Source organism: Pristiophorus japonicus, chromosome 11 (assembly GCF_044704955.1).
Source record: "Pristiophorus japonicus isolate sPriJap1 chromosome 11, sPriJap1.hap1, whole genome shotgun sequence".
NCBI classification, from domain to species: Eukaryota; Metazoa; Chordata; class Chondrichthyes; family Pristiophoridae; genus Pristiophorus; species Pristiophorus japonicus.
The window spans coordinates 66,057,682-66,071,073 of record NC_091987.1 but is presented as its reverse complement, the minus strand read 5'-3'; the positions used below and the strand labels follow the sequence as shown (position 1 = coordinate 66,071,073).

The window sequence follows — 13,392 nt, the reverse complement described above, 5'->3', positions numbered from 1 at the left end:
CCTTGTGGTCAAGATGTGCATCTAGGTTGAGTGTATACAGTAATACAGTGGTGTTACATTGTGGTTGCATATATGACATCTACAATAGGAGAAATGGAATAAAATTCTGGTCTTAAAGTGTTCAGATGAGGAATTTTTGTTTAGACTTCATTTAACTGTCTTGTTAATTGTGGGAGAGGAAATGATGCTACGTACATGCAGTGTCTGTGATTGGACAGAATGTAACCTTCAAATAAACATTTTAATTAAAATGTGCATAATGACTTTCAGCAACATGAAGGATTTTTACTTCAACAGCACCCTACCAGATGAACCTTTGTTGTTCGTGAGGTCATGATGAGTGATGATGGCTATGTCATGAACCCTGTAGTAGATTGTGTCTCATTCCTCTTTACACTTTGCTTGGGTGTAATTTTTCAATAAAACTTTCTGTAAGAGATTAAAGTCCCTATTCTATATTCTTTTTGATGGCTGTCTCACTGACAATTGTGCATGGGGATATATCCATTTCAAGCAAAAAGGCAAACTGATGCACACATCTGTGACTATTGTTGGATGTCCCTAATATAATTTTTAACAAATATGTTTATGGTTCAAAAGGAAGATTCTTGCACAACATTTTAAAATGATGGAGAAATCCACTATTTAGGTTTATTCTTTCATTCTAGTCTAACCTCTGAGGTTCTGCTGAGAGAGTTTGAGCAGTTGGGGTCCAAATTAAAAAGCAGAACCTCAAAGGTAATAATCTCTGGATTGTTACCTGAGCCATGTGCCAATTGGCATAGGGATAAGCAGATTAGAAGGTTAAATGCGTGGCTCAAAGAATGGTGCGGGAGGCAGGGGTTTTGCATCATGGGGCACTGGCACCATTACTGGGGAAAGAGGGAGCTGTTCCGTTGGGACGGGCTCCACTTAAACCAGGTTGAAACCAGTGTCTTTGTGAATTGAATAACTAGGGCAGTAGACAGGGCTTTAAACTAATGAAATGGGGGGAAGTTTCAAGAAAGAGTCAATTTAAAAGCAGCAAGTGAAATGTCAAGGCTCGAGAGCAGAGCAGAGTTTTGGGTAAAAATAAGCAGAATGGGTCAGGAAGGAACAGAGAGAGTAACAAAGATAATAGGGCATCAGTGACTAAGATGACATCAGGGAAAAATAGAAAACAGTCAAAGCTAAAGGCACTATATCTGCGCGAAGCATTGGATGAATAGATGAATTAATAGCATAGATAGAAATTAATAGTTTTGATTTAATAGCCATTATGGAGACGTGGTTGCAAAGTGACCAAGATTAGGAACTAAATATTCCAGGATACATAACAATTAGAAGAGATAGGCAAAATGGAAAAGGAGGAGAGGTAGCCCTGTTAATAAGGGTTGGAATAAATTAGTATAGAGAAAGGATCGTAGCTCAGAAAATTAAGAAGTAGAATCAGTTTGAGTGGAGCTAAGAAACAGCAAGGGGAAGAAAACATTGATGGGAGTTGTTTATAGGCCCCCAAACAGTAGTTGTAATGTAGGGCACAGTATATATCAGGAAATTAGAGGGGCATGTAGCAAGGGTAATACAGTAATTATGGGGGACTTTAATCTACATATAGGCTGGGCAAATCAAATTTGTAGTAATAGTATGGAGTACAAATCCATGGAATGTATACAGTTTTCTAGATCAGTATATTGAGGAACCAACTAGGGAACAGGTTATTTTAGATCTAGTACTGTGCAATGAGAAAGGGTTAATTAATAACCTTGTAGTAAAGGGGCCCTTACGGAAGAGTGACCATAATATAATAGAATTTTATATTAAGTTTGAAAATGATTTAGTTAAATCTGAAACTAGGGTCTTAAATCTAAACAAAGCAAAGTACGTAGGTATGAGAGGCAAGTTGGCTAAGGTAGATTGGGAAACTACATTAAAAGGTATGACGGTAGACAAGCAATGGCTAGCATTTAAAGAATTAATACATAATTTACAACAAATATACATTCCTTTAAGGCACAAAAGCCCCACAGGCAAAGTTGTTCAACTGTGGCTAAGAAGAGAAGTAAAGATAGTATTGGGTCAATGGAAGAGGCTTATAATGTTGCCAAAAAGAGCAGTAAGCTTGAGGATTGGTAGGATTTTAGAATTCAGCAAAGGAGGACCAAGAAATTGATCAAGAAAGGGAAAATAGAATATGAGAGTAAATTAGCGAGAGACATAAAAACAGATGGCAAAAGCTTCTATAGGTAAGTAAAAAGGAAAAGATTAAGTAAATGTGGGTCCCTTACAGGCTGAGACCAGAGAAATTACAATGGGGAATAAGGAAATGGTAGAGAAATTAAACAATACTTTGGGGCCAACTCCCATCAATGTTTTCTTCCCCTTGCTGTTTCTTAGCTCCACTCAAACTGATTCTACTTCTTAATTTTCTGAGCTACGATCCTTTCTCTATACTAATTTATTCCAACCTTTATTAACAGGGCTACCTCTCCTCCTTTTCCATTTTGCCTATCTCTTCTAAAAGTTATGTATCCTGGAATATTTAGTTCCTAATCTTGGTCACTTTGCAACCACGTCTCCATAACGGCTATTAAATCAAAACTATTAATTGCCCCTTTGCACCAGGTCCGTTAGCGGCTTCAGCCGACACTAAGTGGGCGATAAGTGGTTTGCGTCCGGGGGTAGGCGGCGGAAATGACCCAGCCAGAATTGCCCCCGGGATGCCGAGGGCAAAAACGACTTTGGTGCCCTGGGTGGTGGTGATGTCATTGCTGTGCGCGCCGATCCCTTATTGACCCACGCCGCCCATTTTGCGCCCCATGGGGGAAATTGCCCCACTGGAGCGCAGCCGGCGCCGGGCGATGCCACCGACGGGAGGGCCTAGCGCCACAGCCGCTATCTTAATTTAATTGTCGGACGACAATGGCAGCCGCTGGTTCAGCCAGGCCGCCAACAGGCAGCCCGGCACCTCCCCTTGGATGTCAGGCCACTGGCCCTGGCAAAACCCTCCCTGGTAGCCCAGTGGGCACCACAAAGCTGGCCCTAGGCTTTTCAGCGTCCCTTCCCTTTGAGACGGGACGTTGCGACGCCTTGTGACTCAGAGCGCCACTCTCCTGCCTCCATCCCAGCCCGAGAGTGCCAGCATCATTTTTGAAACTTCAGGTGCCAATTTCGGGGCTCCTGCATGCTGCTGCCACTGGGCGATTTTAAAAAACCCAGCGCGGAGCAATTTCGCCCCCGTTGTCTTCACGGAAGAAGACACAAAAATCCTCTCGGAAATAGTGGGGCACCAAGGGTCTAACGAGAATGAGGAACTGAAAGAAATTAATATTAGTAAAAAAAAAGGAGGGAGAAAGAAAACAGCGAACTACAGACTAGTTAGCCTGACATTAATAGTCGCACAAATGCTAGAATCTATTATTAAGGACGTGGTAACAGGGGACTTAGAAAATAATAATAGAATTGGGCAGAGTCAACACTGATTTATGAAAGGGAAATCATGTTTGACAAATCTGTTAGTTTTTTTAGGTTGTAACTAGCAGACACCTGAAGACACGGCCGGCAGTGGAGCGACAAAAGGTGTCTAGGCTCTAACCTCTGGAATTCCCTCCCGAGAGCACTCTTTGCTAACTCTCTCCTCCTCCTTTAAGATGCTTCTTAAAACCTATCTCATTGACCAAGCTTTTGTTCACCTGTCCTAATATCTCCACACGTGGCTCAGTGTCAAATTGTGCTCTTGTGAAGTGCCTTGGGGCATTTTACTACATTAAAGGTGCTATACAAATGCAATTTATTGTTGTAAGACATGTAACAAAGTAATTTCTCTGAGCTTGGAGTAGATTGATTTAATTGCATCACCTACCTAAACTTCTGGGATCAGAATTGTCATTGGGCATAAACTAAAATTAAAATTGTCACTATCATAATGGGAATACTTTGGTTTAATGCATAATGTATAAAAAGTAAGGTAAATTATTAAATTAATATGATATAGGAAACGAGTATACAAAATTACAAATGAACCAATCTATCTGAATGTGTATGACAAAGACTGCACAGATTTGGTAATTTCACAGTATGATTTGAGATGTAAAGACTTGCCATATAATGTGTTCAAAGTAAACCAAGTAAAATTGGGATATCACTCAAATAATTCAGGACTATTAATTACAAGTTGATAAATTATCATGTTTTAGCAGTTAATTTTATAGAAATGATCTTAAAATATTGTAGTTATTGAAACTTTTCGTATAGCTGGGTAAACAAAAACACTTTAGTCCCAATTGTATTTGTACCAATGCAAAGTGCTTCTTCTCATAAAAATACTGCACAGAATCTGCATTTGATTAACTTTTCCTGCAATTGTTCAAACTGGTGCATTTGAGGATATATATTAGTTCATTTTGGGCTGGATCATTACTACCAGTGTCCCAGTTTTGTGTATTATTAATTTTGAATATCATGTATAAGTTTCCTTGGTGAACTTTCGAGTTGTAGGCAATAAAGTGAACTAGCCTGGGTGCTACACCACAAACTATTACTTTACAAAAGCAAAATATTTTCGTTTGAGAAGACACAAAAATCCAGATGCAAATATACTGTTTAAAAAGAATTAGAAAGAAAAAAGGGAATTTCCTCTCAGGCTGCCAATGATGGCAGAGCAAGTGGTGCAGAGCTGTAATTTATATATGGCTCTTACTTTTCCCTAACGGCAACACTGACAGCAGCTTACAATGTGTTCTGCCTAATAACCTGTAATACATGGTGGGTTAAAATTTCTATTCCATGATATCCTACTTGATAGCTTCCAAACTTATCTTTCACCATTGGGAAAATATCAGATGAAGTGAGGCATAACCTCAGATAGGAGGGAAAATCTAAGTGATGTCAGTCATGGCTAATTTTATGCAACTCTTTGGCTTTGTTGCTTGAGGTAACAGTTGAGGCCTGGGAAGGGAAGTTCAGAGAGAGTACTCTAGGGAGGAAGAAAAATTGAAAATGGGAACAAACACACAATTTAGAACTACAAAGTTGGGTGTCATTATTACAATTGATCTCACACAGAATAAAATAGTTTTTCAAATATGATTTAATTTTGGCTGTTCACAAATGATCATATATTGGGTATATAATCTTAGTGTAAGGCAGCCCTACTGTAGCTTTGTATGGCCAGTGTCAACTTTGCATAAAAATAAACTTCGTAAATGGTAGAAACAGTTGGATGCACTTACGCTGGGATGATGTTACCTATTTGTGGAAACACCTTATTTTGTTTTCATAGGAATATCGAGACCCAAATGAAGCCTTCAATCTCTGGCTAAAGAAGAAACGGGAACAGCAAATCAAAGAACAGCAAGTAGAAGCTATGAGAAAAAGAGAACAAGATTACAACTCAAAAGTCCACACAAGAGAAGATTCTGAAAAAGCTTTTAAACAGTAAGGAAAGTTTAATAACTAATTTCTATACTATCTTTAATTCAACTTTGTACTAATCTGGATTAGTGAATCAAACTGCTAACTGTATTTACAAAAGTAAAGAAGTGGGACAGTCAATTTATAGTTACCGTTATAGGGTATGATCTGCGAATAAGAGCAGAAGTAGCCTTACAGCCTCTTGAGCTTGCTCCACCATTCAATAAGATAATGGCTGATCTTCAACCTCAACTCCACTGTCCTGCCCGATCCCCCATATCCCTTGATTCCCCTAGAGTCCAAAAATCTATATCTCAGCCTTGCACATACTAAATGATTCAACATACACTAACCCTTTGGGGTAGACAATTCCAAAGATTCACAATCTTCTGAGTGAAGAAATTCCTCCTCATCTGAGTCTTAATTCAGGAGTTTAGTGTAAAGGCATTTACCTCCTCGATCCAGCAGTCCTCGCCTTGCATTAGCTAGTGGGTTTCATGAGGTGTGCAAAACCCAACCAGCTAAAGTTAGACAAAATGGAGGTTAAAGACGATGCTTCCAGCCTCATGATAATATTTAAACAGACGACCTGCCTCCTGGGAGCGGGTTGGCTGCCTGCCTCCATTAAAACTGGAAGTGGGTGGGTTGGAGGCGGGTTGAGGTCGGGATTCTGATTTTTTTTTAAAAACACTTTAACTACCCCATGCCACCAACCCACCTTTTTTTTTAGGTTAAAATTCCCCCCTAGAGTTACCATGGAGGTACTTCAAGCAATTAGGAAGGCAAATGGTGTGTTGGCCCTTATTCCAAGGGGGTTGGAGTACAAGAGTAAGGAAGTCTTGCTACAATTGCACAGAGCTTTGGTGAGACCACACAGTGAGAACTGTGTTCAGTTTTGGTCTCCTTATCTGAGGAAGGATACATTTGCCTTAGAGGCGGTGCAAAGAAGGTTCACTAGATGGGTTCCTGGGATGAGAGGGTTGTCCTATACGGAGAGATTGAGTAAATTAGGCCTATACTCTCTGGAGTTTAGAAGAATGAGAGATGATCTCATCGAAACATACAAGATTCTGAGGGGGATTGACAGGGTAGATGCCGAGAGGTTGCTTCCCCTAGCTGGAGAGTCTAGAACTAGTGGTCATAGTCTTAGGATAAGGGGTCCCTACCTAACCCACCCTCGTGATTAGAGACCCAACCCCCTCCTCCCCAGCCAGGCTTCCAATCACCACCCCCATGCATCCAATTCACCCTCCCCCGAGGCTCAAATTCCTCCCCCCCTCCCCCCCGCAGGCCTTCCCCATAAAAGGCCTCACTCCATCACACCCCGCTCTTCCGGCCCACCCTGTGCTGCTCCTGGCCCACTATCTCTAGACACCCCTCGCTGTGCTGCTCCCAGCCCCTGATCCTCATCGGATTCTCCTGTTGTTGCTGCCGACCCCCCGATTTTCATCGGACCTCTTCCCCCGCCGCCCCACGGTCCTCGATTGTCATCGGACCCATTATCGGTTGCTGCTGCTGTTCCCAATTGTCATTGGAACCCCCACGGCCCTCATTGAACCCTCTTTGCTTACTTTCGCCACTCTCACTTTTTACATACATGTAGAAGCTCTTACAATCTGTTTTTATATTTGGAGTGATTATCTGCAACAACTTTTTTGAGTCCTTCTGCCCAAGCGCGTGGTTGGCCCTGCCCCTTGTGCACATGCACATCCGATCCCCTTATGCGCATGAGCGATGTCACCGAGGTCCGGCCGCACATGCGCAGTATCCCACAGTTGTGGCTGCAGCGTGGCCCATGCTGAACAGAGGAGGGAGGTCGGAGAGAGAGGGGAGATCAGAGAGAGAGGTTGGGTTGGGAGAGAGAGAAGTCCGGGTCGAGATCGAGAGAGAGAGAGAGAGGTCGGAATCGGAGAGAAAGGTCGGGGTCGGAGAGAAAGAGAGGGAGACATAGGGATCTGAGAGAAGGGGTGAAATCGGGTGGGGGGAAGAGAGGATGTCAGCAACTCGGTGGGGTGGGGGGGGCGTAAAAGAGAACAGGAAGCACAGCGGGGATGGCGGAAGAACGTGATCCAGGTCTGAAGGTGGGGTGGGGGGGGAGGGGGGGGGGATTGAGAGCGTGATCCAGATAGCAAGACTGGACAAAATCCAGAAGTCACGACACTGTCACTATTCACTTCATACCCAATAAACCTGTTAACAATCCGTGACCCACACATAATGCCCCCTCTATGGCGGGGGGGTTGGCGGGGGAGGAGAAAGTTAGGAACTTGTTGGGGGGAGAAGGTCATGAATCCATGGGGGAGGAACTTAGGCAGGGGCAGAAGATCAGAAACCCAGGGGAGGGGAGCACAAGGTCAGGAACTTGGGCAGTGGGCGATAATTAGTTCAGGAACTTGGGCTGGCGGGGGATTACGACAGAAACTTGGGCTGGGGGGATTAGGTCAGCAACTTGGGCTGGGGTATTAGGTCATGAACTTGGGTGAGGGGGTGGGGTAGGAACTTGTTTGGGGGATGGGAGAAGGTGAGCTCTATTCTGTCTGGAGTCGGCAGTCAGAATGGCTCGAATTACACTTTACAAAGTCACTGATTACGTAGGTAGGGTGGTTATAATTACACATTCCAGAGAAAGTGCTGGGCGCGTCTTATCCTCCAAGGGGACCAATCAGCAATCCGTCATGTGATCACGGTGACCGAATCAGCTTTTAGGTGTTACAAATGTACGTGTCCTTTTATATTTCTTGCTAGTTCACACTCATTCTTTTTTTGCCCTTTTTTCAATCAATTTTTTGGTCATCCTTTGCTGGTTTCTAAAGCTCTCCCAATTCTCAGGCTTTCTACTATTCGCAACATTATAGGTCTCTTTTAATCTAATATCGTCCTTAACTTATTTAGTTAGCCATGGACGGATCACTTTTCCCCTGGAGTATTTATTTCTCCATGGAATGTATATTCGTTGAGAATTTTATAATATTTCTTTAAATGTTTGCCACTGCTTATCTACTGTCATACCCTTTAATCTAATTTCACAATCTACATTAGCCAACTCGCCCTTCATACCTTTGTAATTGGCTTTATTTACGTTTAAGACTCTAGTTTCAAATTTAAGCATGCCACTCTCAAACTCAGTGTGAAATTCTGTTATATTATGATCACTCTTCCCCAAAGGATCTTTTACTATGAGATAACTAATTAACCCTGTCTCATTGCACAGTACAAGACCCGCATTTGAATCACCAGTATCAACTGGCATTTGGAAATGTCTAAAGAATATGTTTTTCACACCTTTATGATTGAACTAATTATAAAAGTATGAGAGACACCAGGAATATGCAGAAACCCTTAGGTTTATAGTTGCATTTGTTAACCCAGAGTTTTTTTTAAACTGCAGCAGCAGGTCATTATGCATTGCACTGTCAATTCTGGTACATTACCATATGATTTTAATTGTGCAGGTCTCTGCTTTGTAAAATAATTCATGACATAAGTAAACATGTGTCATTGTGAGACTGATACTATAGAAGAGAATTAGGAGTTTATCCTATGTAGTGTGATATCAGATAATTAGTACCCATTTTATGCCTTAATATAATAAAGCAAGTTTGTTGGATGAAATGTTAAACCAAGGGTCCATCTGCTTGTTCAGGTGGATGCTAACGATCACATGACACTTTTCAAAGAAGAGCAGGGAGTTCTCCTGGTGTTCTGGCCAAATGTCATCCCTCAACCAACAATAAAATAAATTAACTGGTCATTTATCTCATTGCTGTTTGTGGGATCTTAGTGCATGTAAATTGGCTGCTGCGTTTGCTGCACTTCAAAATGAATTTGTGTGAAGTACTTTGAGAAGCTTCTCAGATGTGATGAAACATTATAAATGATAATCTGTTTAAATATAAAAAAAGAATAAAGGCAGTAATAGAAAAGGTAGGAGCATATATACTTTTATACTGTTTAATACAGTAAGGGTTTGATTCACTCGTTTTTTTTCTCACTTATAAATCTTCACAGGTGGCTAAAAAGAAAGAAAGCTGAGAAACATGCAGAGCAGTTGGCTGCCAAGGAGCGATGCAAGCAGTTTCTGATGGAAGCTAGAAGAGTAAAAAGAATGCAGACTCTACTGTGCACCCTTAATGAATCCAAATCATTTCAGTTTGACAATTATGGTTACAGGTTCTAGGAAGTTCTGGGCATCCTCTTTCTCTTCATATTTGGAATACCTCATTGCAGAGTTCAAAGAAACCAAAATCCTTCTGAGGGTTTGCGGATCAAACTTTCAGTGGTATGAGATCATCTGAAGAGATCTCAACAATGTAATTTTCAACATGCTCTTGCATCGCTACTAACATTTCAAAATCTGCTGAGCATTGCATAAGACATGATTAGGTTGTAATAAATTATCTGCAATGTCTGTATGTTGTTTTTTTTCTACTCCAATGAAAAGATCCTTTAAGAATTTAAAAGCTTTATTTTAATAGGGAAAAAGTAGACCAGTGTTAAAGTAGTGTTTGTACTTTGCACAAAAAGTCATTGACAGCTATTAAAAATAATCAAATCAGTGGTATTTGTGCAGTTGATAATGTAATTCTGTATGTGCAAGCAATAATTTAACTTCCATCTACTCATCTGAACAAAATTATTTAAACTCTGATATATTGTGTGAGTGTCAATAAGATGGCATTGTTTGTTGAACCTGTAGTTGTTTTCGCAATTAAGTGATAGAACTAGACTTTCCCTAAAGCCCCTCGACGCCCGATTGCCGCCCAGAAACACCGCAAATGTTCTGCAACTAATGCTTGCGAAAATTTCCATAATAAAGGTAAAAAATATCGCCCGGCGAGAAAATGGATCCTGCACCAATATTCTCGCCGGTTTCTCGGCAGTTAAAGGCGAAACTAGGTGAAACGGGCGGTTCTTACCGGAATGGACGTAAGTAATTAAAATTTAGTCCGAGGCTGCGGTGGGGCATCGGGAGGGGTGAAAACTCAAATATTTTTTCATTTAAACAAAAAATAAAAAGTTATGAAACATTCTCGAGGCACTTTTTAAGGTAATCGGCGTTTTAGAATTTTAAAAATAATTTTTAAAAATCTTTAACTTATTTTCCTTTGCAGGGTACTCACTATCGCCCTATTCCGGCAGCTTTTCCTGGGCGGTTTCCTCGGCGGTGTGAGTGGGTCCTCCGCTGAGACAAAACGTAGATCCTGGCGGTTTTCTCGGCGGTGCATGTGGGTGGTTAGCTACCCGGCGGTCTTTTCAAAATGTGGGCGGAACTCTTTTTTTTTTAAATAAATAAAGAGGAAACTTTTGCCGAGCGGTTTTTCATCAAAAAACAGCTGTACCACCGAGAAACCCACCGAAAATGACGGCGAAAGTCTAGCCCATATATATGTTTCTCTCCCCTTCCCTGGACTATGAATCTTTTTTTGCTGTTAAGCGGCAGATGCTCTGCTCCATGTTCTCTGGCAATGGCAGAGTAAGGAACCGTTACATGACTAAGAATGCCCTGTTTAGGATGCCCTGCTGATTTGCCGCCTCCCATTTAGAAATTGCCTAACGTCTTCTCCCCATGATAGCTGGGCAGAAATCAGCAATTTGTCTTGCGGAATCCAGAGATTAACATGTATACCAATGTGTTATTCTCTTTTCCAGCTGTAATTTCCTTGGGGCTGCTACTCCTCTGGTATAACTTTGGATGAAACCCTATTTCCATCAAAGTTACACCAGCGGAGTGGAGAACTCAAAGAAAGTTCCCGGCAACCATTGTTTTCTAAATATCTGTTTTTCAGAAGTACTTGCCAATAACTCTGCCTCCTTATAGGATTCTTCAGATTTATGTGTGTTGTAGGTTACTATTGACTGCATTATACCATGGTGCAGTCAGATTCATATACTGTAGATAGACAAAATTGTATCAGCAGAAGAGTAACTATTACAAGGAGCAATACCCAATGTAATTTTTGTTATACAGCTTTATAGTGTCACTGGAAACTATACAAACAGAGTATAAGAAGCATGACATTTGAGTGTTCATTTAGAACGTTTCAGAGAGAGAACTAATAATGTTTGGTCAAGGGTAATGATATGTCAAACAATGTTATAGTGCTGCTACTGTATCTACATAAAATTGTACTTGGACATTGTGGGTAAATTTCATGACTAAAGGGATAATCTGTACTTTGAGCATGCAAATGCTTTCCAAGGACCCAACAAATTTTGATATTATTCAGCAATAATGCCCATATTTTTGTCACAAAAGAGCTGTCATTACTTTTACAATTTGTCATCCAACGTGATGTTAAATGGTCTGTGACATTAAAGAAAAATCTAAATTTTAACTATAGGCTTTCTTTTTGGAACCTTTAGTAGCTTTCTTAAAAGCAAAACTTTAAACGTTTTTAATCACTTTGTAAAATGCTTTGATGTTTTTCTGCACATGAGTATTAAAGAAATGTAACTCGTTCCAAAATTAGCTGATCCTCACCTGGTGGATCTTGCTGGCCCCTGCATTTCATTTTTTTAAATTGAGAAGTAAAGTGAAGAACCGATGCCCATAGTCTAGTTAGGCTCAAACGATTGGCTTGCTAAATCAATCAGAAGAATCAAACCAGCAAGTTCCTGATCATGATTGGTCAATCTGTATAAGTGGGAATAAGGCACTTTCCCATAAGGAAAATTGCAAGCTGCTTGCTCGCTCTAACAATTATTTTACATGGTAGTTTACCTGCATAACTTATGACTTCATCATGCATGAGATGGGGGAAACTTGAGAAAGAATAATAATTACTTACTGTGCTTTACACTAAGCTAAGACGTAGAGGGGCCATTTTTTTCTGACCCCTGCCCTTAACTAGATGCTATATAGCCTGAACTGCACTCCATCTGCACCTGAATTTGGTGAGGTAGGTCATTAACGCGATCTGTTTGCACCCTGCCCCTTGGCAGAGCCTTCCACCGGGAATTGGAGATAGAATCAGAAGCACAGCTGCATGTTGAGAAGCATGCAGCTATGTGATTGACTGCCAGCCTTAGGGCCTTCTTTCTATTGTTGGAGAACAGAACCAAAAAGCTTCCATGCTCAAAAATTGAAGGGTTCCTGCAACAAAAAAGATCACTCAACTTGGCTGACTGGCCCTCTCAAACCCTTCGGTCTGAGGAATGTCCAGCTGCTGCTGTTTCAGGTGCTTCTCCAGGACTGTGAGGCAGAAGAGCAAGGAATTACATAGAATTTACAGTACAGAAACAGGAATTACATAGAATTTACGGCCCAACTGGTCTGTGCCAGTGTTTATGATCTAGACAAGTCTTCTCGCACAGTATTTCATTTAACTCTACGAGCATATCATTCTATTCCTTTTCCCTTCATGTACTTATCTCATCATCATCATAGGCAGTCCCACGGAATCGAGGAAGACTTGCTTCCACTCTAAACAGGAGTCCTTAGGTGGCTGAACAGTCCAATACGAGAACCACAGATGGCACAAATAGTTGTTGAGGGAAAGGGTGGATAGGATTGGTTTGCCGCATGCTCTTTCCGCTGCCTGCACTTGATTTCTGCATGCTCTCGGCGATGAGATTTGAGGTGCTCAGCGCCCTCCCGGATGCACTTCCTCCACTTGGGGGGGATCTTTGGCCAGGGACTCCCAGGTGTCAGTGGGGATGTTGCCCTTTATCAGGAAGGCTTTGAGGGTGTCCTTGTAATGTTTCCTCTGCCCACCTTTGGCTCATTTGCCATGAAGGAGTTCTGAGTAGAGCACTTGCTTTGGGAGTCTCGTGTCTGGCATGTGAACAATCTAGCTTCTCCTTACATGCATCTATGCTATTAGCCTCAACTACTTCCTGTGGTAGCAAGTTGCACATTCTAACCACTGTCTGGGTAAAGATGTTTCTTCTGAATTTCATATTGGATTTGTTAGTTACTATCTTATATTTAGTTTTGGACTCTGCCACAAGTAGAAACAGCTTCTCTATAGAAACACAGAAAATAGGTGCAGGAGTAGGCCC

General features: G+C 41.4%; 1 protein-coding gene across 6 annotated transcripts in view; it reads left to right on the top strand.

Annotated features, from left to right (window-relative positions):
- The window catches only part of ccdc181 (coiled-coil domain containing 181), a 69,647-nt gene extending 58,976 nt beyond the window's left edge, over positions 1-10,671 (top strand). For all 6 annotated transcript variants that reach the window (XM_070892943.1, XM_070892937.1, XM_070892941.1 and 3 more), the window contains 2 exons: positions 5,261-5,415; positions 9,400-10,671. In XM_070892943.1, coding sequence (XP_070749044.1) covers positions 5,261-5,415; positions 9,400-9,568 — 324 coding nt within the window. In that variant the 3' untranslated portion in view covers positions 9,569-10,671. The remainder of the gene's footprint in view (positions 1-5,260; positions 5,416-9,399) is intronic.
- The last annotated feature ends 2,721 nt before the right edge of the window (positions 10,672-13,392 follow it).